The sequence below is a fragment of the Gouania willdenowi genome, chromosome 2, assembly GCF_900634775.1.
Source record: "Gouania willdenowi chromosome 2, fGouWil2.1, whole genome shotgun sequence".
Lineage (NCBI taxonomy): Eukaryota > Metazoa > Chordata > Actinopteri > Blenniiformes > Gobiesocidae > Gouania > Gouania willdenowi.
Window position 1 is genome coordinate 7313609 of NC_041045.1, and position 23436 is coordinate 7337044.

Below are 23436 nucleotides of genomic sequence, written 5' to 3' on the forward strand. Positions count from 1 at the left end.
TTTCTTCCTCAGAAAAATCGACACATGAAATCGATCAGTAGATGCTTTGATGCTTTCCTTGTGAAAGAACTCATCGGGCTACATCAAAGCAATCACCTCTGAGGAAGACTGACAGTTGGCAGTCAGGAGATCAAATTTCCAGAAAAAAGTTATCTGAATAAATGAAACCTTAACATATTCAAAAAAAGACGACAAAATGAACTTGCCGGAATCAACCATTAAGTGTTTACAGTGGAGATCAAAACAAAGTTTTGAGTGGCAATTCCTACCTTTTACATCTTTTTTATCCAGCAAATGATCTTTGATTTATTGATCTATGACGGCTACACTATGTCTTTATCTGGTTAAAACACGATCTTCTCCAACAGCTTTAAAGAACAATTCATACTAATGAATTGTGAGTGAACAAAATAAATACACAAATTAAAAAGATATATATACATTCCCTAGAATAAAAAAAATGGCTGAAAATGTGGCTGATTTCTTTCCCAACGCTTTACAAAACATAAATAACACTGCCACGGGTGCCCCACCCTGCATGAGTTGGACCCGTGGGGGGCGATCTGTGGTCGGCATCCCCCTTATTTTCATTTCTAAAAGGTGTCAACCCTAGTCCACGCCAAAGTCCATCAGGAATACATGCAAGGAGGTGTGAGACGAGCGCACACGCATAATCAAAACGCATCTTCCTGCTTCATGTTCTAATTAAGTGTTTGTGTGCATGTGAGCAAGTCTGGTCTGGGGAGAATTCCAGAAATAGATCATGAGCAGTGAGACACTCGCCTGTTTTCATTCGTTTTTTTATACCTTAAAAAGAGGGTTTTTTCATTGGTTTTTATTTTATCTCGCCAAAGGAATACCAGCATGCTTGCAGATGTCTCTAAGCCATGTGCTCGGAATACACACACGGATCAGGTGCCGATGCGGTTCTAAAAATACACCCCCCGTATATATAGACATACAAAATGTTCGTTTGAAGTCCCAGCGCATGTCAGTTTCTCCCTCTTTGCGCCGTCGATCTGTTGTTTTTCCTCTGTCTTTCCATCCTTGCTCACCCCGTTCTCCCCCCATCATCTCCTTGCTGCATCCCTCTCCTCTCACCCCCCCATCAACACCCCACCACCCCTCTCCTCTCTGTCGCTCGGCTTTTTATAGCCATGTCTTCCCAGGGCTCGGCAGCTACAAAAGCCTTTTCATGTTGCCACTATAATTACAGCCTACACACTTGCATGCACACACACACACACACACACACGCGCGCGCGGGTGAGGCGCACGCTCAGTCGCTGAGCGTGCGTGCTCTGCATGTGCTGTTATACACAAAAGGGTGAGCTATTTTTACCTCTACCCCCTCCACCTCCTCTTCTTCTCGAGCCCCCCCACCCCCGCCTCCATCCACCCCCTCCACCTCATCCCCTCGCTGCTGCTGCTGTTCCAGCCACATTTGCTATGCTGAGCACAGGCAGGAGCAGCCGAGCCCCAACAACATCCTTCCTCCTCCTGCAAAGCCAATGGACGCTGCTGCCTCTGCTGCTGCTTTGCTTTTTCATGTTCGGGGGCTGATTTCGGGGTGACCCTCTGCAGTCGGGCAGCCCCCCCTCCACCCCCTCGCAGCCCGCCTGCTTTTCTAAACTCATGAATCAGACGCCAGCGCATGTAGTGGAAGCAGCAGAAGAAGCAGAGTCTCGTTGCACGCTCGCCACCGCGCTGATGACCTGAAGCTGTAGCTCTCTTGGGCTGTTTTTTTTTTTTTTTTTTTCTTCCCTCGGAATCTCGTCCCGATGTTGCGGACCATCTTTGAAGCTGAGTGTTCTCTCTCTCCCACAGAGGGAATCCTGGGAAAAGAGCAGTCACTGGAGGTCCTGAAGACATCGGTGCTCAACCACATCCCAACAGGTTGGACGCAGTGTGTGTGTGTGTGTGTGTGTTGGTGGGGGTGTGTGCACATACGTGATATCACTATTAAACACAACCTGGATGACTTTGCATGAAGATCTGTCTCCCCGCAGTGTCACATTCTTCCCCAGAGAAGGCAAAAATCCAGTTTTTCAGTCTGATAGCTGATTGGTTATCGCCTTCACCTATCTTCCCATTTCCCCTTTTCATGAATGGAAATCCAGAAGCTTGGTTAACGCCTCTGGTTTTACGCAAAAAAATGGCTTCTGCGTGTCTGGAAAGAACCAAAATATACATGGAAATGAGCAGTCTGGAAGGTGTTCAAATGTTGGACGGGGATTCTTCCAAGACGAAGACCGTTGGTTGGGTTGTACTGTAGTTAGTGGGGAGGCGACTGTACTGGAATAAAAAGGGGGATGGAGATGAGGTACAGAGAAGCAGAAATCAGCGAAAGTGTAATCTGGTACCTTAATTTGGACGTTATCTCATCAAATATTAAAAATGGTAAAAGCTGCAGGTTCTTAAACGTCTGTAGCTCAAATCCTTTCACCACGACAAGTTCGAGTTCTTTTATTTTCCACTAAGCCATGCCTAACAAAATGAAAGTAAACTACCATGGGTGGACTCAGGAAATTAAAATATTAACCAAAGTTACGGAAAACTAGGAATGTAAGAACAAACAATATGAAACTGGAAACTTGGTCTTTGGTTCCACCCATTTCTGGGGCATTTGCGGCTTCTCTGGTGAAGACATTGTCGCCTTGATTGGGTAGAAATGACCACCTGGCTATAATATTTATTTACCACCTTATGAATATCCTTGGAAATCACCACTTTGTGATATTTATTTACCACTACTGAACAAAATAAAGATAGCATGGAATTTTTAGGACCACTTTTACTTTATTTTTTAGAGGCTGTCTGTCCATACAAGGTAATAGTAATAACGGGACACTATCACTATTGTCGTGTGAAAATCACTGAAATAAAAATGGGGGACGGAGATGAAGTGACAAGGAGGAGAAATCAGTGAAAGCGTAAACTGCAGCCTTCGTTTGGATATTTCTCGTGAAAGATGAAAAATGGTAAAAGCTGTTATTTTTGTGTGCGTTTTTTGTGTTTTTGAAGTAATTTCATGTAGTTTGTCATCCTGTATGTTCATTTTCTATATTTTTCTCATCTTTTGTGTATTTTCAAAGTCAACTTGTGTCATTTTGTTGTGGTTTTGCTATTGTCTGGCCATTTTGTGTATTTCTGTTGTTATATGTGTGTTTTTTTGTGATGTTCTATGTTTCTGAAGTCATTTTATATATTTTTCCTTCATTTTGCTTGTTTTTGGTGTAATTTTGTTGTCTTGTGTGTTTTTGGAGTAATGTTGTGTAATTTGGTTGTTCTCTATATTATCCTTCCACGTTTATGGTGGTTTGTGTGTTTTTATTGGAGTTGACATATTTTTGTTGGCTTGTTTTGTTTTTGTAGATTTTTCCATCATTTTGTGTGTTTTTTGTCCTTGTTTGTTTATATTTTTCTGGTTTTTTTTGTAGTCGTTGTGTGTTTTTCGAGTAATTTTGTGAATTTTTGTTGTCGTTTTGAGTGTTTCTGGAGTTGTTTTTGTGCGGTCGATCACATTTAGTTTCAGGGCTGCATATGGGCCCCGAGCCACCAGTTGCCCATGTATCAAACTGTATTTGATAGCGATCAGGAAGCTGTGGGGTTCTGTCTCTGTAATCCTTTCCCTATCCAGACAATGTTGAGCCAGACTGTTGGGACGGCTTACACAACACATTGATGTCGTATCGTATTCGTGACAACAACAAGAACTCAAACCTGTGTTGCAGTCGTTGTAATAATAACTCTTAACTTGTGGTGCAATCAAATGCTGGCAGATGAGTTCCAGCAAACAATGTGCAGTGTATTATTTTGCAATGCAAAGCAGAGATTGCTGCACCTGCTGAGCGACGCGACACCGTGTGTGTGCAGCGCTGGTTTCATGCAAACCCAGACTGAACATTCACGTGAATGTTTTATAGAGTGGTGGTCAGTGACCCTCAGTATTTTACTAATCGCTACGGAAGCGGTGAAAGTTGTGCATCCGCCTGGTCACGTATAGGAGGTAACTCAGCGTTTACTGTTGCATTGCATGGAAATGCGTTTAGCACGTTTGTGTAGGGCAGTGTTTCTCAAATGAGGGTACGCGATGGAACTGCAGACTGTACTTAAAAGAGGGAGTGTAAAATTAACAAATAAAGTATCAGTCTTAGCCCCACCCCAGGCGTGAGATGACCTGAAATGATAAAAATCATAGAACAAAAACCTATTTAGGAGCCACTAAAGGGGTTTTTCAATCTTGGGATTGGGACCCCAGGTGGGGTCACCTGAAATTTCTGAAAAATTAAAATGTATTTTAGAGATTTTAAAATTTTTGTTCTTTAAAAAAGATAAATTAAGATGACACACAATCTTAAACAATAAAATAAAAATGAAAAAAAAAAAAAACTGAGCTAAAACGTGATTTAAAAAAAAAAAAAAAAAATCCGAGCCCCTATTGGTGTAACAGGTGATCCTTAAGACTAATAAATGGGACAGAAGATGAATTTTTGAATAAATGAAATTATTGTTACGTATATTTGTCTAATTTATACACACAACCATGAAATTACGCAGGATTTTGCGCAAGATTTGTTGGCTACACTTGCTAATTTATGTGTTTTTGTTGTTGTTTTGTATATTTATCAGTTATTTTTGTGTATTCATGAAATCCTCTTTTGTGTTTTGGGGTCAATTTGTGTAGTTTTGTTGTCGTTATATATAATTTCAAATGTATACACACCACGAGATCACACAGGATTTTTAGCGAGATTTGACATCCAGCCGTGTGCTCCGCTTGCTAATGCTAATGCACCCGTTTTACAGTGAAAAATAAATGGTATTTGATAGTAGGAGTGTGACAATATCTCGATACGGCGATATCTCGTGATATTTTTCCGCACAATCGATTATCGATATGCTCCCGCTGAGCATCGATTTTTTTATTTTTTATTTTCAAAACCTTTTCTGCTTTTTCACTAAAATGTGCAGGTACGTCTTCACAGAAATGTTACACTAAAATAGTGTCACTGTTCATAGGACACTTTTTCAATTTATTGTCTTTTAGAGATATGAAATAAAAATTGTATTTTTTCCCTTAATCTTTTTTTTCTCTTGTTGTCATAGATGATCATAGATTGATTTCTGACCAATATATCGATAATCGCAGTATTGTCATATTGTGAGATAATCATTATCGTGAGCTGTGTATCGTATCGTGAGGTACCCAGAGGTTTCCACCCCTATTTAATAGTGTCTTAGATTAAAAAAAAAAAAAAAAGAAAATAGAAATTATTTGAAAAATTTTTGTTTGAGGATGTGACTTCTGTTGTTTTCTGCGCTCCCGGAAAATCTGAGGTCCTATTAGTTTAATCCCTAAGACTAATAAATGGGACAGAAAATGAATGAAAATGCATTTATTACAGTATTTGATATACTGGCTTATAATTGATTACATTCAAGCTAAGGTTTGTGATTTAAAACGTATTTTTTTTGTAAATAAAGACAAATTAATCAACTTTAAAAAAAAAAAAAAAAATTCTTTGTTGTTCATTTTTGACTTTCAATTAACAAAGATTTCCACATTTGGTATTGTAATTACGTGCATTAAACAAAAATAAAAACAACAGGATCAAGGATAAACCAAAAAGTCAATATTAACAGTAAAAGTTTTATATTAATAGTGGTAATAATAGACAAGCAGAATAAAAAAAATATTTAAGAAACATTTTCTGCTGTCAGGAATGATCACATTAGTTGTTGGTTGAGCAGATTCACAAGGATGTGAAGTTATTTATGTATCTGTTGCCGGCGGCGCCATCTGAACATTTTTTATCCTCGTTTGTTGTGAAAGAGCTGAGGTGTGATGTCATCAGGACAGTGACAGGTTGCAGCTTGCTTTTAGCAGAACGAGACCTGCACGTTCCCTCAGCCAAGCCTTCTTTGTACCTTTCTCTTACCACTCATTCATCTAAGAGGTCACGGTGCCACATGGGGTTATGTCACAATGACAAGTCCCACTGCTTTAGTTCAGATCAACAGAGATGGACAACTTTTATGACAAAAATGTGGCCACATTATTAAAATTCATGTTGGCATTTAGAATAAAGACCGAGCTGAGCAATAATACAGGAGAGAACCAAAGGTTTGGGTGTTTTTGTTGTTGTTTTGTATGTTTTCTTGTCATTTGTGTATTTTTCTGTAGTTTTTGTGTATTTTTGTAATCCTCTCGTGTGTTTTGGACGGTGATTTCAAGTAGTTTTGTTGTTCTGTATATTGTGTGTCCTTTGTTGTTTGTGTTTTTTTGTCGTCGTATTCTGTGTTTTTGCACTCGTCATGTGTGTTTTTGTTCACGTTCTATATGGTTTCCTGTCATTTTTGTGTGCATCAGTAATTTTATGTAGTTTAATAGTCGTTTTTGTTATCGTTTGCATATTTTTGTTTGTCGTTTCATGTGTTTCTGGAGTGATTTTCTATACTTTCTTCACATTTATGTGCTTTTGTTGTTGTTTTGTATCTTTTTCAGTTATTTTTGTGTATTTATGAAGTCATCTCAAGTGTTTTTGGAGTAATTTGTTTGTTGTTCTACCATTGTCCTGCCATTTTTGTATATTTTTCTTGATATGCGTGTGTATTTGTCATGTTGTATGTTTCTGAAGTCATTTAGTATATTTTCCTCTCACTTTGTGTGTGATTTTCTGCATTTTTCAGTGGTTTTTGTGCATTTTATGTTGTTGTCCTATGTGTTTTTGGAGCTTTGTTGATCCAGGAGAGCTGCTGTGAACTTTTTTTGGGAAGTAGAGAGTAGAACGTAATCCCTCGAAGCGTTTCATCCTCATGTTGAAAACAGTAACATATCTTATGTGAAGAAACTTCCAAATGTTGAAAGGAGTCAAATGCGAGGTCCTCTCTCCTCAGATTCCAAAGACAAAGTTTATTTAAAGCTGGGTTTGAAGTGGCGCGCCTGTCAAACTGCTACTGAGTCTCTCTGTTGTGTAATCCTAATGGAAGCTCCGCACGCGCTCCCCGGAGACGCCACGTCTTGCCTCTGTTTTGATTTTGTAACAGTGCCCCCATTTTACCTTCTATCCGCTGTGCATCAGTTAAACAACGGTACGAATGTGACATGTGGTTGCCAGGTTGGTGGAACATGAGATAACAGCGACTTCACTGTTGGTAGTTCTATTAAAACTATTTAATTAAAGGCGATATGACCATATTTTAATTGTAAAAGTGACGTTTCAGCAGAAAAAAATGCAATCCTTATTTTTAAAAGAAACATAAACATTGTTTTTATTATCATTCAAGTACAGGGAACAAAAGGAAATCCCTATTTTGTAATAAAAATGAAGCTTTCTTTCAATGTGCACGCACTTTTATTTTGAAAAAACGTGTTCCTCGTGTAACTAAAAAATGACTCAAACAAATATTACTGACAACAAGCTATTAAGAAATGACTCCAGAAACTCACAAGACGACAACAAAATGACAACAGAAATACATAAAAATGACCCTAAAAGCACAAGGATTTTTCTAAACAAGCACCTACACAAATAAATTTAAAAACACATAAAATTGGAAAAAAACATATTAAAAAAATTAAACCAAAAACACACAAAACAACAGCATAAATATTCAAAAATAAAAAAAAAGCACAAGAAAAATACAGAAAACACCAAAGACATACAAAAATGACAGACAAATATACAAAATAACAAATAAAAAGGCAAGAAAAATACAAAACGTAAGCAAAAATATCCAAAAATGACAGAAAAATATACAAAATCACACTAAATACACACAAATCAGCAACAATATACAAGAATGGCCAATCTCTGATTTCTATAGGCAGGATCCTCATTGGATGAACACAGAAACAGCCGTAGAATCGTTTCCATCGCTGACTGAGTTGTGACTGTGTGTAAAGCGTTAGCCGTAGCATCCCTGTCCTTAGTGAGATGCCAGTATGCAAACATGTGGGGAGCCTCGTTGTGGGCCACAGTCCTTTACCCTGCTTCACCTGAAACCATTTTGTGGTTTCATTTGTTTGGGAAATACTGGGAAATTCCATGCCGGGAATTTGAGCACCTAGTATTAAACCACACGGGGGGTGGGGGGGGGGTGGGGGGCTATTTACGTGTGTGTATATGTGTGCGAGTGTGTGTGGGTGGGAAGGGGACGCCTGTGAGTGAAGCAGACTGGAGACTTCTGATTCACCACAAACCAGTGAGGAGGGCTTACCTTGGTTTGAGAAGCATGGAAAGTGTGTGTGTGTGCGTGCGTGTGTGTGTGCGTGCGTGTGTGTGTGACGTAGATTCCTGGAAAAGCAGCGGGCTGCAGAATAAACAGGCTGCTTGCCTGAGACTGCCCTGTGATGTCATCACTGGGCAAACGAGGGATGATGGGAGGGGAGAGATAGGGAGAGGGAGGGAGGTTAAAACAGGAGTCAGGGCGCACGGCGAGCCCACAGTGACGGACGCAGGCGAGGGAGGCGTATCCTCACACCTTGTGTTAGACCGAAGGCTGGGGATGAGGAGGTGCAGTGAAGAGGAGGAGGAGGAGGAGGCGGCTTAGAGGAGGAAGAGGAGGAGTGCACGGTGATGGGTAAATGAGTCCATGTCCTTGCTTCTCGTTGCTCCTGTGTTGTAAAAGCCGACTGTGACGATGCTGAGTGTTTGGGTGGTGAATGATGTGTCCAGGGACGACGTGTATACAGGGGAACATTATGTACAAGCGTGTGTGTTGCACCATTGTTGGCTCCTAATGTTCATTCATGCTTCTGCACGTGCCCCACGTTGGATAAATACATGTAAACTCTTCTTTTTCTTCTTCAAATTCTTCTTATTTTTTCTCTTCTTCACATTTTTCAAATTCGTAATTTTTTTTCTTCAAATTCCTTAAATCATTTTTCTTTTTTCAAATTCTTCTTCTTTTTCTTCTTGTGTCTGGCATTTTTGCTGTTGTTCTTGTTTTGTATTTCTTATGTCTGGAGTAATTTAGTTTATTTTGCAGCTCCTTTTTGTTTTGATTTATGGAATAATTTTTGTGCATTTTCTTTGTCAACTTGTGTGTTTTTGTCATGTTTCGTAATAACTGTGTATTTCTGTTGTCAGTCTTTGTCTTCTTCCTCTTTTTCTTTCTTCTGCGTGAAAAAAAATCCCCAAATTTTGTATAAACTACTGTATTGTTAAACCTACTTTAAATGTAAAACTTTTAAAACCCCTCCCACAGTTCAAAAATTCAAAAATCCAAAATTGAGCCTATGTTGCATTAAAGTCCTTGACTGTAAAACTGAAAACTGAAAACTGACATGTGCACATTCTCGCAAGTAAATACATTTTCAATTTTACATTTTGACGTACATTCCTCCTGCTTTATCCTGTTGCTAAGGCGTTGCTAAGGATGCAGAAGCATTTTTATTTGTCATTGCGTGCATTGGTTTCAATAGACGATTCACTTACGATGAAATCAGGCCAGATTATGACGCTAGAATGTCGGCTTTTTTCACGTTTTTACGGTAAATAGACTAAAATACTGAATAAATAATCACACTCACAGCCTTGTAACGGACCTTGAAAACACAACAGGAAGTAACTTTTTGAAATCTTCTCTTGAATGACCCTGACTCACAACTTCCAACTGTTGAAAGTGACTCATTACAACCCACGTCAAGTCATAAAAGGGAAGCGTTGTTGGGAAATATGATTAAAGATCTGACTCTTTTGGATTTCTGACTTTTTAACCAAATTATCCCGAGCACTTAAGATGATGACGTTTCTCTGTGTGAGATTGTTGCAAAACGAAGCAAAGTTTGATTAAAAGATGCTGAATCAGACAACAGATACATGTTGTTTGCACTTGTTGTTTTTAGTAAGTGCCGTAGTAAATGTTTTTACATCAAACTCATTACTCGTGATAGAGGAGAATCATTTCCTGGCACAGTGATAGTTGGTAATGTGCACAAGTGGCAACAGAAAAACTGTTGTAAACTAAAGATGTAAAGCTATTTGAACATCTGAGGAACTGATAAACGTTGCGAAAGGCAAACGTAATGAATCGCTGATGCAGTGAATGTGAAAAATGTAACATTCCCTTCGGCCACAAGAGCTTTGTTTCACTGTAATGTTTTATACATATATGAGTACTGTCATTTCTGGAGTACAATTTGTAGGGGTGTGAAAAAAAAATCGATTTCACGATATATCACGATTTTTTTTTTTTTTGGGTGCTGATTTTCAATCGATTTTTTTTTTAATTTAAAAAATGATTTATTTTTTTTAATTTAAAAAAAAAATTGATTTTCTTTTAAATTTAAAAATCAATTTTTTATTAATCTTAAAAAATAAATTTTTTATTTATCTTAAAAAAATAAATTTTTTTTTTTTTTTTTTTGGACATTTAATCAATATTTTTGTGTACTGTCATTTCTGGAGTACAATTTGTAGGGGTGTGAAAAAAAAATCGATTTCACGATATATCACGATTTTTTTTTTTTTGGGTGCTGATTTTCAATCGATTTTTTTTTTAAATTTAAAAAATTGATTTTTTTTTTTTTTAATTTAAAAAAAAATTGATTTTCTTTTTAATTTAAAAAAAATCGATTTTCTTTTAAATTTAAAAATCAATTTTTTATTTATCTTAAAAAATCAATTTTTTATTTATCTTAAAAAATCAATTTTTTATTTATCTTAAAAAATCAATTTTTTATTTATCTTAAAAAAATCAATTTTTTTTTTTTTTTGGACATTTAATCAATATTTTTGTGTATTTGTGCAATATTTTAGTGGTGGTTACAATGCTTTCAATGTGTTGCAATGGTTATTTGATGCACTTCATTTTATGATGGCAGTATGTATACACAGACATTTTATTTTCATATAATCTGTTCAGATCAGTGTTTAAACTGATACAATAGGATACATTATCTTTTTCTTGTTTTTGTGCATTGTCAGTAACTCAGGGTGATTTATCATTAATGTTCTCACTTACAGTTGTTACAATGACGTCATTATGTTGTCATGGTTACTTTGAGACTTCTACACAGTAGTTTCAGTGAGAAGAAACTTATTTTATGATGGCAGTGTTTAACACTGCATTTTTTTTCAGTGAAAATGTGCAAAACACCAATAATAAATAATAAATAGGATGTTTTGAAGCAAATAGTTTTGACTCAATTTGTCCTCTGAATGATCAATATCTTCTGATGAATCTTTTTTTTTCATCTCTATGTTTAATTTTGATATTAACTGGGTAGGATATTGCGATATCGTATCGTGACCCACGTATCGCGATACGTATCATATTGCAACATCCTTGCCAATACTCACCCCTAATAATTTGCAACTTTACTCAATTTAAAATGAAAGCTGTGACTTGTACTAGATATTTTATTAATAGCATATAATAATTTTGGAAGCGTATTGCATTCACTTGAAAAAAAAAAAAACGAATGCAGTTTTTCTGAATTTTTTTCTGTTTTTCAAAGTAATGTTTTCTAAGCTCAGAAAAAAAATGTGTCCGTAAAACAAAACAAAAAATTAGTCAGAAAAAATGAAAGACAGAAGAAAAAATAATTTGTTCAAAAACCATGAAAAAAATAGCCTGAATGTGATTTTTTTGTGAATGCAATAATCTTCTGTAAATAATATCTAATAATGTATATATATATATAAGGCTAATTACAAAATTACAGGAAGCATCTCTTTTTGGGGGAATATTAAAAACCCCTTCCTTCTCTCTGACTTCTGCCCCGTTCAATCATGAGTGTCGCATGTTCTCACTCCGTGTGAAATAATAATAATAAAAATAATCAGACCTTCGACTCCTATTTATTCACATTAAATGGGGAGGAAGTGGCTTGATTGGACAACTTCCTGTGCAGTGACTCGAGGGTGGTTTGAACTCTCGACCTAACTCGGGGGTCAATGCCATCATTGTTGTGATGGTTTAAGATGGTTTGTTTTTTTTTTACAGTTATTTTAATGCAATTTGAAGCTGTATGTGTATATGACTTGTTTTGATGATTCCCTCTTGGGCTTTGAAGATTAGTGCTTGCCTCAGCAAAGACAAAGACTAGATTGATTAGTTTGGACAGATATTAAGATGCATCATCAGATCAAGCTTCGCCGGTGTCATGTTTTACATTGATGAATCACTGTAAGCGATCTCAAATAAATAAATACCTTCCAATAAAAGCACGGATCACACTAAACTTCGGGACATCAAAACAAGAGCTAATTTACATTTTTATGCACAAGCAAGAACGTTTTTCCTCAAATCTCTTTCAATCTCGACCAATATTTCATTAAAAGTTTTACATATGAACTGTAGAAATGCTCATTATACCTACAAATAGGGATGTAACGATTCACTCAACTCCCGATACGATTCGATTCACGATACTGGGTTCACGATACGATTCTCTCACGATTTATTTTACAAAATGGAACTGTAGACAAATTTTTTTTTTTGGGAAAAAAACTAGAAAATACTGTACTGTTTTCCTTTTATTTTTCATTGTCAAAAGAATTCCTTGATAAACAATTCAAAACAATGCAATTTAACTAAAAATATATCTTGAATGAAATAAATAAAGGAATAATACAAATGAAAATGAAGCCTATTAATTTAAATTCTGGTTCTATAATAAACAATGCAAAACTGCAAAATAGTTCTTTTTCTTTTAAAAGTGCAACTGAAAATGTATTTTGTGCCTTAACAATTGGACTTAAAAAAAAAAAAAAAAAAAAAACCGTGATTACACTGATTTACGTCATATTTGTTTGGACCAGCAGAGGGCGCTGGTAACACAGTGGTCGGTTGGCATGCAGATATCTTGCAGTGAAGAAGAAATGCTATGCTAGCAGACAGAGCTAATAGAAAAACGTGACTTTTACAGATATTCAAGTAATATTACAGATATTCTTTCGGTGCTTAAGGGGTAATGAATCATTTATTAACATATTTAAGAGTAGAAGGCGGCCAGAAAGAAAGTATTAGCAGACTCCGCCCGCCGCCTACACTTGTAAAAAAAAGTACTGCGATTCAATTTTCAGAAAATCGATATCAACCGTGATACCTATGAATCGATTTTTAACTGCCTTACGATTAATCGTTACATCCCTACCTACAAATGCTTTTATTTATGAATAAATATGAGAACAGTCTACAAAAAATGAATGAAATAACATAATTTATTAGAAAATAGGGGGTGTCCATGTCCATTAATGAAATTAAAAAAACACGATTCACATTTCCAACTGTCGTGCAACATTTTTCAAGAAAAGAGATATGCTAATACAGTATGACATGACATTGCGCTACAATATTACTTTTACAGTAAAAACATGGTGGAAATGCGTGACATGGTCCTAAAATATTTAGATTAGGATTGAATCTGTGTGGTAGCTATTTCCATTTCAGGAGGACAAATCTGGAATTTTGTGTCACGAGATTTTGCACAACATTTGACATTTTTGTCTTTTTTGCAATGCATTCAATCCATAGCAATTAATTCATATTTATGATTTATTAAACCCACCCGTTTACTAAGAAAAAGGTCATTGAAATGAGGGATATTGTGCCAAAGCATGTATGTGTGGGTATATATTGTGTCATGTTGCCATTTCTGCCTGATGATGTTTGAATAAATGTCAAAATGAAATTTAAAAAACAACAGAAAAAGAAAATATTTCCATCTCAGGGTGTGAATTTAGTGATTTTCGTCCGATTTCCGTGATCGCTGAGATTTGGAAGCCTTACTTAATAAGAGTGTAAGAAAGAAATTGATTTTGCAATATATATCGCAATACTTCACTGTGCAATTATTGGATTGATCCAAAACGATATATCTTGAATCGAGATTCAAAATATATATATATATATTTCTATTTTGGCGATATGGAAAGTTTCATTTTCTCCTATATTGATATATATATTTTCTAATAGCTCATTTTGTATTGAAATACTCCTTTTAGGAGTCGCTGCTTTCGCTACTTCTCATGAAAAGCACAGTTAGATGGTTCGATGAATGCGTCCTCACCCAGACCTTCCACTAAACAAGCCACACTACAGAACTTACTCACACATGCTGTCCCTTAGAGGAGAAAAAGCCAAAAGTGGCACAAATTGGGCAGCTGTTTGTTCATAAATAAGCCTGTGTGACATTTGGCATCAGCAAATTTAACCCAGAATTATCTTTCTGGGAAGATGTTTTTTGAGAAACAAATATCGAGATTTATATCGTACAGCATATTGCCATTTTGATAAAAAAATATCGAGATGTGAGTTTACGTCCATATCGCCCAACCCTAGTTTGTACTTGTAAAGGTGAAATTTTTAATTATTGATATCGTGATGTGTACCAGGATATCTTGTATTGTGACATGCAAATCATGGCAATGTACACCCCTACTACATTAGGTCCTCAGACACCAAACTTCTGGCTATCCAGATTTAGAAACAAAGGCCTATTTTAATTTGAAAGGGTATATTTTACCTCTTTGTCTGATGCATCGTCCTTTTTCCTCCCTTCATTCTTCCAGTGGACATAAACTCGGCTCTTCCCCTGCGTCTCCCCCCGGCCGCCATCCCCATGGACCTGCGTGTGGACCATCACCAGCAGCAGCAGCAGCAGGTGTCCTCTCTGTCTCCACCCGCCCAGCATTCGCCCGGCTCCCTGGCTGGGACTGGCCAGGGCGGGGGTGGCGGTGGGGGCGGGGGTGGTGGCGCACCGGGCTCCTCGGTGCGTGAGCAGCAGCTGCAGCAGGAGCTGCTGGCGTTGAAGCAGAAGCAACAGATCCAGCGGCAGATCCTCATCGCCGAGTTTCAGCGGCAGCACGAGCAGCTGTCCCGGCAGCACGAGGCCCAGGTCCAGGAGTACATTAAGGTAGAACTTTGATCCACTTTAACGCCATGTTAGTCGCTTAAAATGGTTGATGCCAAAGTCAACAAGGAACCTTACTCCAACTACTCCCACATTTTTCAATCGATTTCAACAAGTTTGGTGTCGCACCTTTCTGGCATTTATGCTATACATTTGCTTTTTATCTAACTTTAAAACTTTTTAAACTATTCAACTTTTAATTTTTTATGTTCCCCTTCCACATCACACATTTTCAACATCTTAAACCTTGAACTTTGAACTCTCTCTTTTCTTTCAGCCAATACCTTTAACACATTAAATTTTTTTTCAAACTTTTTCAACTTTCTTCAGCTTTTAAAAAAAAAATGCTGTTTTTTTTTGTTTTTTTTTAGATCCTTCAACCTATTTCAACAATTTTCATCATATCTTCTGCAATTTTTCACAGAGGGTTCATTGGCTAGGCCACTAAAACGGTAGGTTAGTGTTGATGCTAGACAAATGCTAATCCAGTGCTAGGTTAATGCTTTAGTAATGTTAGGCTGATGCTAATTCTAAGCTATTGCTTGGATCTTGCTTAGGTAGTGCTGTCTAATGCTAATGATAGGTTAAATGCTAATGCTAATGCTAGACTAATGCAGTGCTAGACAACGCGGTTCATCACCTGCATCCTCACTTGCATTTTCTTCTGGAAAAGCAAATATTCTCATTATTATTATTATTATTATTATTATTATTATTACTACAAATTCAGCATCTTCGTCATCTTTGTGTCACTTTGCTATGAGGTGAAAGTGTGACACTTCAACAACAAGACACTGCTTTGTCATTAAATAACTGCAGGGATGCTGAGAGCAAACTGTCGTCTGACTGATATTGGACAGTGATTTGCTTTTGAGAGCTTGAAAATACAGCACAGATCACAGCCTCGTGTCAGTGTGACCTGGATGTACAAATCTAGATCATCATCACACTAAGGCTGAAACCCCCCCCCCCCCCACTCCCCCCCCCGAGGAGCAGCCACGTGCTGCTGTTGGGCTGAATATAAATAAATTTGCCTTGCCTTGCCTTGCCTTGAATAAGTAGTTGTAATAGTTGACTCATTTGACTTTTCCTAATTTGATAAGTACAATTGATTTAAGGATAAAATTATCATGATGATTTTTTTCAATGTGCTGTACAAATGTTGGTGTTCATCTGAGGTCATTTTGACCCCAAGCTGTTTTAGTTGTGTTAAACTTGTCTGTGTTTTGCAGTCTACTCTCTCCCTTTATCTCTCTCTCTCTCTCTCTCTCTCTCTCGAAAATGTCCTTTCGGAAAAGGATTACCATCAATGAGGTTTTGGAACAGCTCTTTCACAGTGAAAGTGACTTAGAGGAGAATGTCTCTGAAACTTTATAGTGAATAACCCCAAATATGTTGCAAAAGGGAAATAATATACACACATTAAGCTATCACATAAAATCCTAAGAGTTTAGGTCTTTCCGTTCATATTATCCAAGCTCTGACTGAAAAGTTAAAGCTAGCCAACGCCGTGATGAGCCTTTCATCACAAGCTCTCACCTTCAGGCTCAGCCAACATCGCATCATGTCCTCTTGGCAAAGAGATGTTTTTATGTCTCAGATTGGAAGAGTGTCAAAACGACACCGTTAGAGGTTGATTGCTTGGCGTTATGGTACGCTGATCAAATATCGCCACGAGGTGTTTGACAATTACAATCCAAAGAGGCCTTTGTTGATTCCTTAGCACATCAGAAAGGGCTGTCTGAGGCATCTTGCCCACTTTTATTAGGACAACAAATTGAAAGCTTTGATTAGGTGCTCCAGGTTGTGGATTATAGGACTTCTACAAAATGTTAAGTGGTGTTTATATCCAGAGTGAGTCACACTAAGGGTGCCAAAGTAAGTTTGTGTTTTTTTTAGACGTTGCCAGTACATGTGGTGGTGCTCTTGGAAGGACTTAAGTTGTCTTTATGGCTTGGTGCTTTGTCTTGGGCGTTCATCTTATATGAGTTAAGTTTTTTGTGTAATGCCACTAATGTAGAGCCTCCCATGTTCTGATTCCAAAATTTCACAAATTCTGTTTCGGGGTATACATACGTTACACTTTTCTGTTTCCTTTCTGTTTTGTAATTTTTCCCCGTTTAGATGACTTTACAGGCCAAAATTGCACCTAACATGCTAAATAGGATTAATTGAGTCATCTACTTTTATTAATTTTACATTTTATATGCTTTGGATCATTCACAAAAAATGGGATTGTTACATTGAAGATTACGCTACATTAGCCACTTTGCTAAGCCTCAGTTACCCATTTAACAGAAACAAAAACCATAGAATTTGTGAAACCTTTAACTACCGCCAATCGATGAGTCACTCGCACACACAGCTGTATGATTGTAGAGTTTTCTGCCTTGTTGTGTCACCATATAAAATTATCACCAGTTCAGCTATTACACTTGTGTTTGTATCAGAGCGTTTTTGGATTTGAATGCAGTCGTGATAATATGAACTCCTTGTTCATAATAACACTTTAAAAACACCATTTAAATGAAGTATGTGCATTTGTTTTCGGTCACAGGATAACTCGATCACTATTTGATCCGTTACACGTAAGCAAGAGATTTGGGCAGAATTGGACGTGTTTGTTCGCTGGTCACACTTTCTAGACAAACAATGACTAGTTTTCTGGTAAGAAATGGCGTTTGAATGTTTAATATTGTCCCATAACATGCATTGTTACGCGTCATGTTGGTACCCGAAAAAAAACAGTCAGATTGAGTTAAATTCTTCCCCGTCTGTTTTACACGATCACATAAAATTGGAACTCCTACTAATGCTGTTGTCATTTTGGAACCTAAACAAAATTGTGGGAATCTGTATTTGTCTTATTTTTGTGTCACTAACTGCGAATAAAGCAGAGGGCCCAACACGCAGCCCTGAGGGACTCCAGTATTAAAAAACATGGAGCCACAATTAAATTGTTAACGGTTTCCGATTACTTTTTAGAAAATTGATGATTTTTTAAAGTGCTGAGCTTTAATCCAAGAGCAATTATCCTATCAAAGTGAGATAAAGTTATCTGATTTTCTGTTTAATACTAGCAAGGCTAACGTATCTTTGGCTTTCAGTTGGTCCTTTAGGGTAATAGATGCCTTTTTTATTTTCAAAGCCTTAACAAATACACTTTATTGCTAATTTTCCTGGGTGATGAGGGAATGAACAGAGGATAATAAACACGATGGATAATGTGTTTTTCCAACGTCTCGTCTCCAGTACATTTGTTTCTATGATTTTAATTGCTCAAGCTTATTGCCCAAGGTTTTCATAAAATTACCAAAGTTTTATTTAATTGCCGACTGTCCAACTTTTTAAGTGAAGAGGACAACTACAGCATCTAATGTTAATCAAAAAGAGTTGATTTCATTTACGATAGAAAAAAAAACCCATCAGCCTAATAGATCTGCTTAATATGTGCATTGTGTATTTATTTAATCTCCCCTGACTATAAATCACGCTCCAATAAACTGTGTTCATAACTTGCATTAAAAGCACTTTCCATGTTGGCTCCTGCAGCAGCAGCAGGAGCTCCTGGCTATGAAACACCAGCAGGAGCTGCTGGAGCACCAGAGGAAGATGGAGAACCACCGGCTGGAGCAGGAGCTGGAGAAACAGCAGAGAGAGCAGAAGCTTCAACTGCTCAAGAACAAGGAGAGGGGGCAGGAGAGTAAGTGGCATCTTGAGCTGTTGATTTTCTTTTGTTTTATGTTACGTCAGTTTACCCATGTCCATTTTGTCATCATCTTCAGCCAAAATTGTGCCAATCGAGTCAACTAATGTTGGTATGATTTTTGAACGTTGAAGTTGGATTATGTTGTAAGAAATTTGACATGTCCGTTTGCTGCTACTTGGTTTTGGAGAAAAATACCATTGAGATGTGTGAGATGTTCCCCACACTCGTACGTTAGGGTTTAGTCTGCCTCATGTACCTATTTCCATTTAATTTTTCATGATTGAATACAATGAGATTTTGAGGGGAATTTAACCGTGTCTTTAAAAAGAAAAAGATTATATATTTTTTTTTTTTTATCATTTTTGATTTTTTAATTCTGCGAGTCTTTGACCAAGTTGAGTTGGATTTTTAAGGGTTTTTTAAGGTTGTTCTGAATGATGAAATGACGTGTGAAATTATGCCATCAGACATCATATTTCAATGTTTTTTTTCTCAATAAAGTCTTACCATAATGGGTCAACTTATGCAACATTAGGTGGGAAAAGTGGGGGTATGGGTTTATAAGTGACGAAAATGTCTTGAAAGTGGAGAAAATGTGCAGAAGAGATATTGAAATTTGATGTAGAGGCAGAAATGGGAGTAATGTAGCAAAAATACATTAATAGGAGCAAAAAATTAGGAAAGTAAAAGTGATGTAAATAGGTTAAAATGTGGAAAGTTTGGTGTAGTTTCAGAAAAAGTGTAAAAATAAGCAGTATTCTTAGTTTCTTGAAGGTATCTTTTGACTCCAAGGTTGAGAACCCCTGCCTTAAAGGACAGCACGTGTGAGTAAGCCTGTACAGACTTCAGCATTGTAGGAGATTAGGGGTGTTCAACCTTTAGTAAAGAACAGAACACACACTCTTTTACCTTGTTGTTTGTGCAAAGTCTATAATAGATGTTTTTCGATCAGAAGATGAGCCATGGACTGCAATTAAGGGTAAAAATTATCATCTTTGCAGATAAAAGTTTACCTGTGATCATCATCTCAGGGTCACCTCCATTGCAACCTCACATTAAACCGTTGCTTATCTGCCAGAATTTGAAAGAATTGTCCATTCAAACGACAACAATATTTGACCTTGTGTGCGTCTCCGCTCTTATACAAGCGCAACTTTCCATTTTACTTGGAGAACCTGCATGTTTACCGATGGTAAATGAGCTGTATTAGCCGGTGGCCTTGGCCTGGGGGGGCTCGGGGCTTGATATTACCGCTGCTTGCTGGACGTCTCTCAACAGTTCATTGAAAGCAAGTGGACAGGAGTTCTTGAGAGGCGTTTGCGCTCTATGTGGAAAACGGTTCCAGATCAAGGCTGAGTGGACGTGTGAGGGCTGCACTGTTTGCTCTCTCATGTACCCGAGCGAGTGTGGTTTGCGGCTCTCGGTGCCCTGACGTCCCGCGGCGCGTCACCTCGTTTTTCTCTCCCTCCCTTTTTTCCAACGTTTTGGTCGAATCTGCACAGATAATTTAGCGGTAGAAAGCTGAGATCCAGTAATCTAATAAAGATGACTATTAGCTCTCCTGCTGCTAAATGAACTGCTGATCTGTGATCAACTGGATAAATTAAAGTGTGAATGTTTTAACATCAGGGGATTTTGACCACTCTCCTGTCGACTAAATCAATACATGATTGTCCCTTCATATTAACACTTTAGCATGTGTTAATATTCATGTCAGTGTGTAGAATAATGGCCATTCTGGACTTTAATACAACAGAGAACAAAGGGTTTCAGTGTTGTTGTTTTTTTGTCATTTTGTAAAAAAAAAATTCTCGTTTTGTGTATTTTTCTTGTCATTTTGTGTATTTTTCTCTCATTACGCGTGTCAATTTCTTTTTTTTTTCCCCATCATTAAGTGTATTTTTTGTGTAATTTTGTATATTTTTCTCAGATTTTTTGTGTGACTATTGTTGTTCTGTGTTTTTTTTAATTCTTTTTGTGTATTTTTCTTGTTGATTTGTTTTTTCTGGAGTAATTTCCTTCTCATTTTTATGTGTTTTATGTTTTCAATTTTTTTTTTGAGTCATTTTATATATTTTTCTCACACTTTGTGTATTTTTCTTGTTGTTTTGTGTGTTTTTGTAGTATTTTTTTCTAATTTTGTGTGTGTTTGTTGTTTTCAATCATTTTTAGAGTAATTTTGTATATTTGTTTCTCATTTTGTGTCAATTTCTTTTTTTTTTTTGCAGCGTAATTTTGTATATTTTTATCAGATTTTGTGTGCAATTGTTGTTCTGAGTTTTTTTTTTCCATTAATTTTTTATACTTTTCTTGCCGATTTGTATGTTTTTGGAGTCATGTTCTTCTAATTTTGTGTTTGATGTTTTCAATCATTTTTCGAGTCATTGTGTATATTGATATATTTTTGTAATCGTCTTGTTTTGTAAGTCAAGTTGTCTTTTTAAGTGTCATTTTACAGTATATATATTTGTCTCATTTTGAGTGTCTGTTGATTTCTTTTTTTTTTTTTTTTTTGCATTATTAAGTGTATTTTTGGTGTAATTTTGCACGTTTTTCTCAAATTTTGTGTATTTTTCTTGTCTTGTGTGTGTTTGTCAGTCCAGTTGCGTCTTTTAAAGTGTCGTTTTGTATACATTTCTCTTATTTTGTGTGTTTGTTGATTTGTCTTTTGCATCCTTAGTTAAATTTTTGTTGTAACTCTGTATACTTTTCTTTCATTTTGTGTATTTTTGTAGTCATTCAGCAAGTACCTTTGTGCTTTTGTCATGTTTTTTTTTTTTTTCCAAGTCTTTAAATGTTATTTTGTATGTGTTACTTCCATTTTGTGTATTTTTTAAGTCAATTTGCAACTTTTAGATGTTGTTTTTCTTATATTTATCTCACTTTGTTTGATTTCTTTTTTTTTTGCATCATCAAGTATGTTTTTGGTGTAATTTTGTATATTTTTCTGTCGTTTTGTGCATTTTTGTCGTCGTGTTTTGTTTTTGAAGTCATTTTTCTGTATTTTCCTTCTCGTAATGTGTGCTATTATCATTAGGTATTGTAAAAAAAATATGTAATTTGACACCAGCCTCAAAGCGATGCTGTTTCTGAAGGGACAGCACGTCTGAGTGAGTTTTAAACGGATAAAGATTGAGGATTGAGGTCATTTTCCTTCTAGTTTAACAAGAAACAGTCAAATATGGGATGAGATTTCATGATGGAATTATCGATCCATGTCTGGTGGTGTTATTTTTTTAGTTTTTTGATGATATTTCTTTACATTTCAGGTGCTGTGGCCAGTACGGAGGTGAAGATGCGTCTCCAAGAGTTTGTCCTGAACAAGAAGAAAGCTCTCGCCCAGCGAAGCCTCAACCAAGGAGGGGTCCACAACGACGCCCCCTATTGGTACCGGTGAGTAACAGTGGAGTGGATGTGTAGCTGTCAATCACTCATTTGTCTCACACAGATAAATCAGTGTCACTCAGTTCAGCTCGTGAGCTGGAAAATGATTTTAATGTGGTGTAGACGCCGGTGCACGGGAAGCACGGATCGTTATACGTTTGGATGGTAATTCTTCCCTGAGAGCGGATGAATAATGCATTAAGTCTTGTCCTAATGTGTCAGTGAGCTTCCACCTCTTCACCTGTCACACTGTGTGAGCCTGACTGAGAGATGGGGTCATAAAACCGCCACATACACACACTCGTAAACACACATGCACGCACACGCAGGATATTGGAAGCTGATGATGGGGGCGGCTCCTGAATAATGATTGTTGCCTCTCTATGTCCTGTACAGGTGTGTTTGTTTACTCCAGCCATCGCCTGATGTATTTATAATTTGTAGTATACAAGATATTCTTTAAATGAATCCTGTTCTTTTTTTAAGAAAAATATATCTTTTTTAAATCTATTAAACATTCAAAATTAAATGAATTGAGAGAGAAATATATAAGATGACAGAGAAAAGGTTGAGAACACACAAAACAACACATTTATGAAAAATAAACTTTAAAATTGCAACAAATATGCGCAAAAAGTAGTCCAAAAATTACAACAGAAATACACACAATGACTCATAACACCCAACAAAAAGGTACAGGAAAATGCACAAAATCACACAAAATGACCACAATATAACAATAACACACGAAACAACAAAAATAAACAAAACCAGACGAAATCCTCTGTTCTTTCCTGAATTATTGGTCTGATTGATCATTATTATAATTAGAAGTTGCCTTTATCCGATGGTTTGCAAATAATTTTAAATCATTAAATCAGGATCTATTTTAAAATATAGTCACAGTATTTACTGAATGCTTCCTAAGAAATAATTCTCCACTTTTACTTTCTTGTTTGGAGATTTTTTTTTAATTTGAAATGGAAATATTCATTTGTGATTAGTCACATAAACAATTCATTATTTTTGGTATTATCGGTTATATCTAGCAAATTGTTAGATGTAATTAAGTTTTTTATTTAATTTTCCAACCTGCTTGTGTGAATAATTAATTTATAATAAATACATACTGTGATTTATTGTCAGTACCTTAAAATAAGTTTTGTTTTTATAATTAACAAAAAGAAAACATGCATAGCTGTTGCAAAAACGTTCCACCACATAAAGTGTTTAATGTTTAATAGCGTACGCAGACAAGGATAAAACACAGTCTTAATAATAATAATAATAATCCAAACTACCACACTAACATTCAGCCATGTGACTTATAACGAGGTGCGACTTATTCGTGTTTTGTTTTTTTTTAGAGGTTCGTTTCCTCAAAGATTCTAAATAACAGCAACATATATTCTAGTGCAACATATAGTCTCGATATTATGGTAATTTGAGAAACAAGTAAATATGAACGGACACAACGG

At 36.5% G+C, this 23436-nt stretch overlaps 1 protein-coding gene across 4 annotated transcripts in view; it reads left to right on the top strand.

Annotated features, from left to right (window-relative positions):
* The window catches only part of LOC114477166 (histone deacetylase 4-like), a 66490-nt gene that overhangs the window by 14330 nt on the left and 28724 nt on the right, over positions 1-23436 (top strand). Inside the window, exons 3-6 of one of the 4 annotated variants that reach the window (XM_028469332.1) lie at positions 1827-1895; positions 14525-14868; positions 18418-18568; positions 21844-21967. In XM_028469332.1, coding sequence (XP_028325133.1) covers positions 1827-1895; positions 14525-14868; positions 18418-18568; positions 21844-21967 — 688 coding nt within the window. Of the gene's footprint in view, positions 1-1780; positions 1896-8456; positions 8586-14524; positions 14869-18417; positions 18569-21843; positions 21968-23436 lie in introns of those variants that run through there. The other 3 variants (XM_028469321.1, XM_028469349.1, XM_028469341.1) reach the window with 3 other exon arrangements.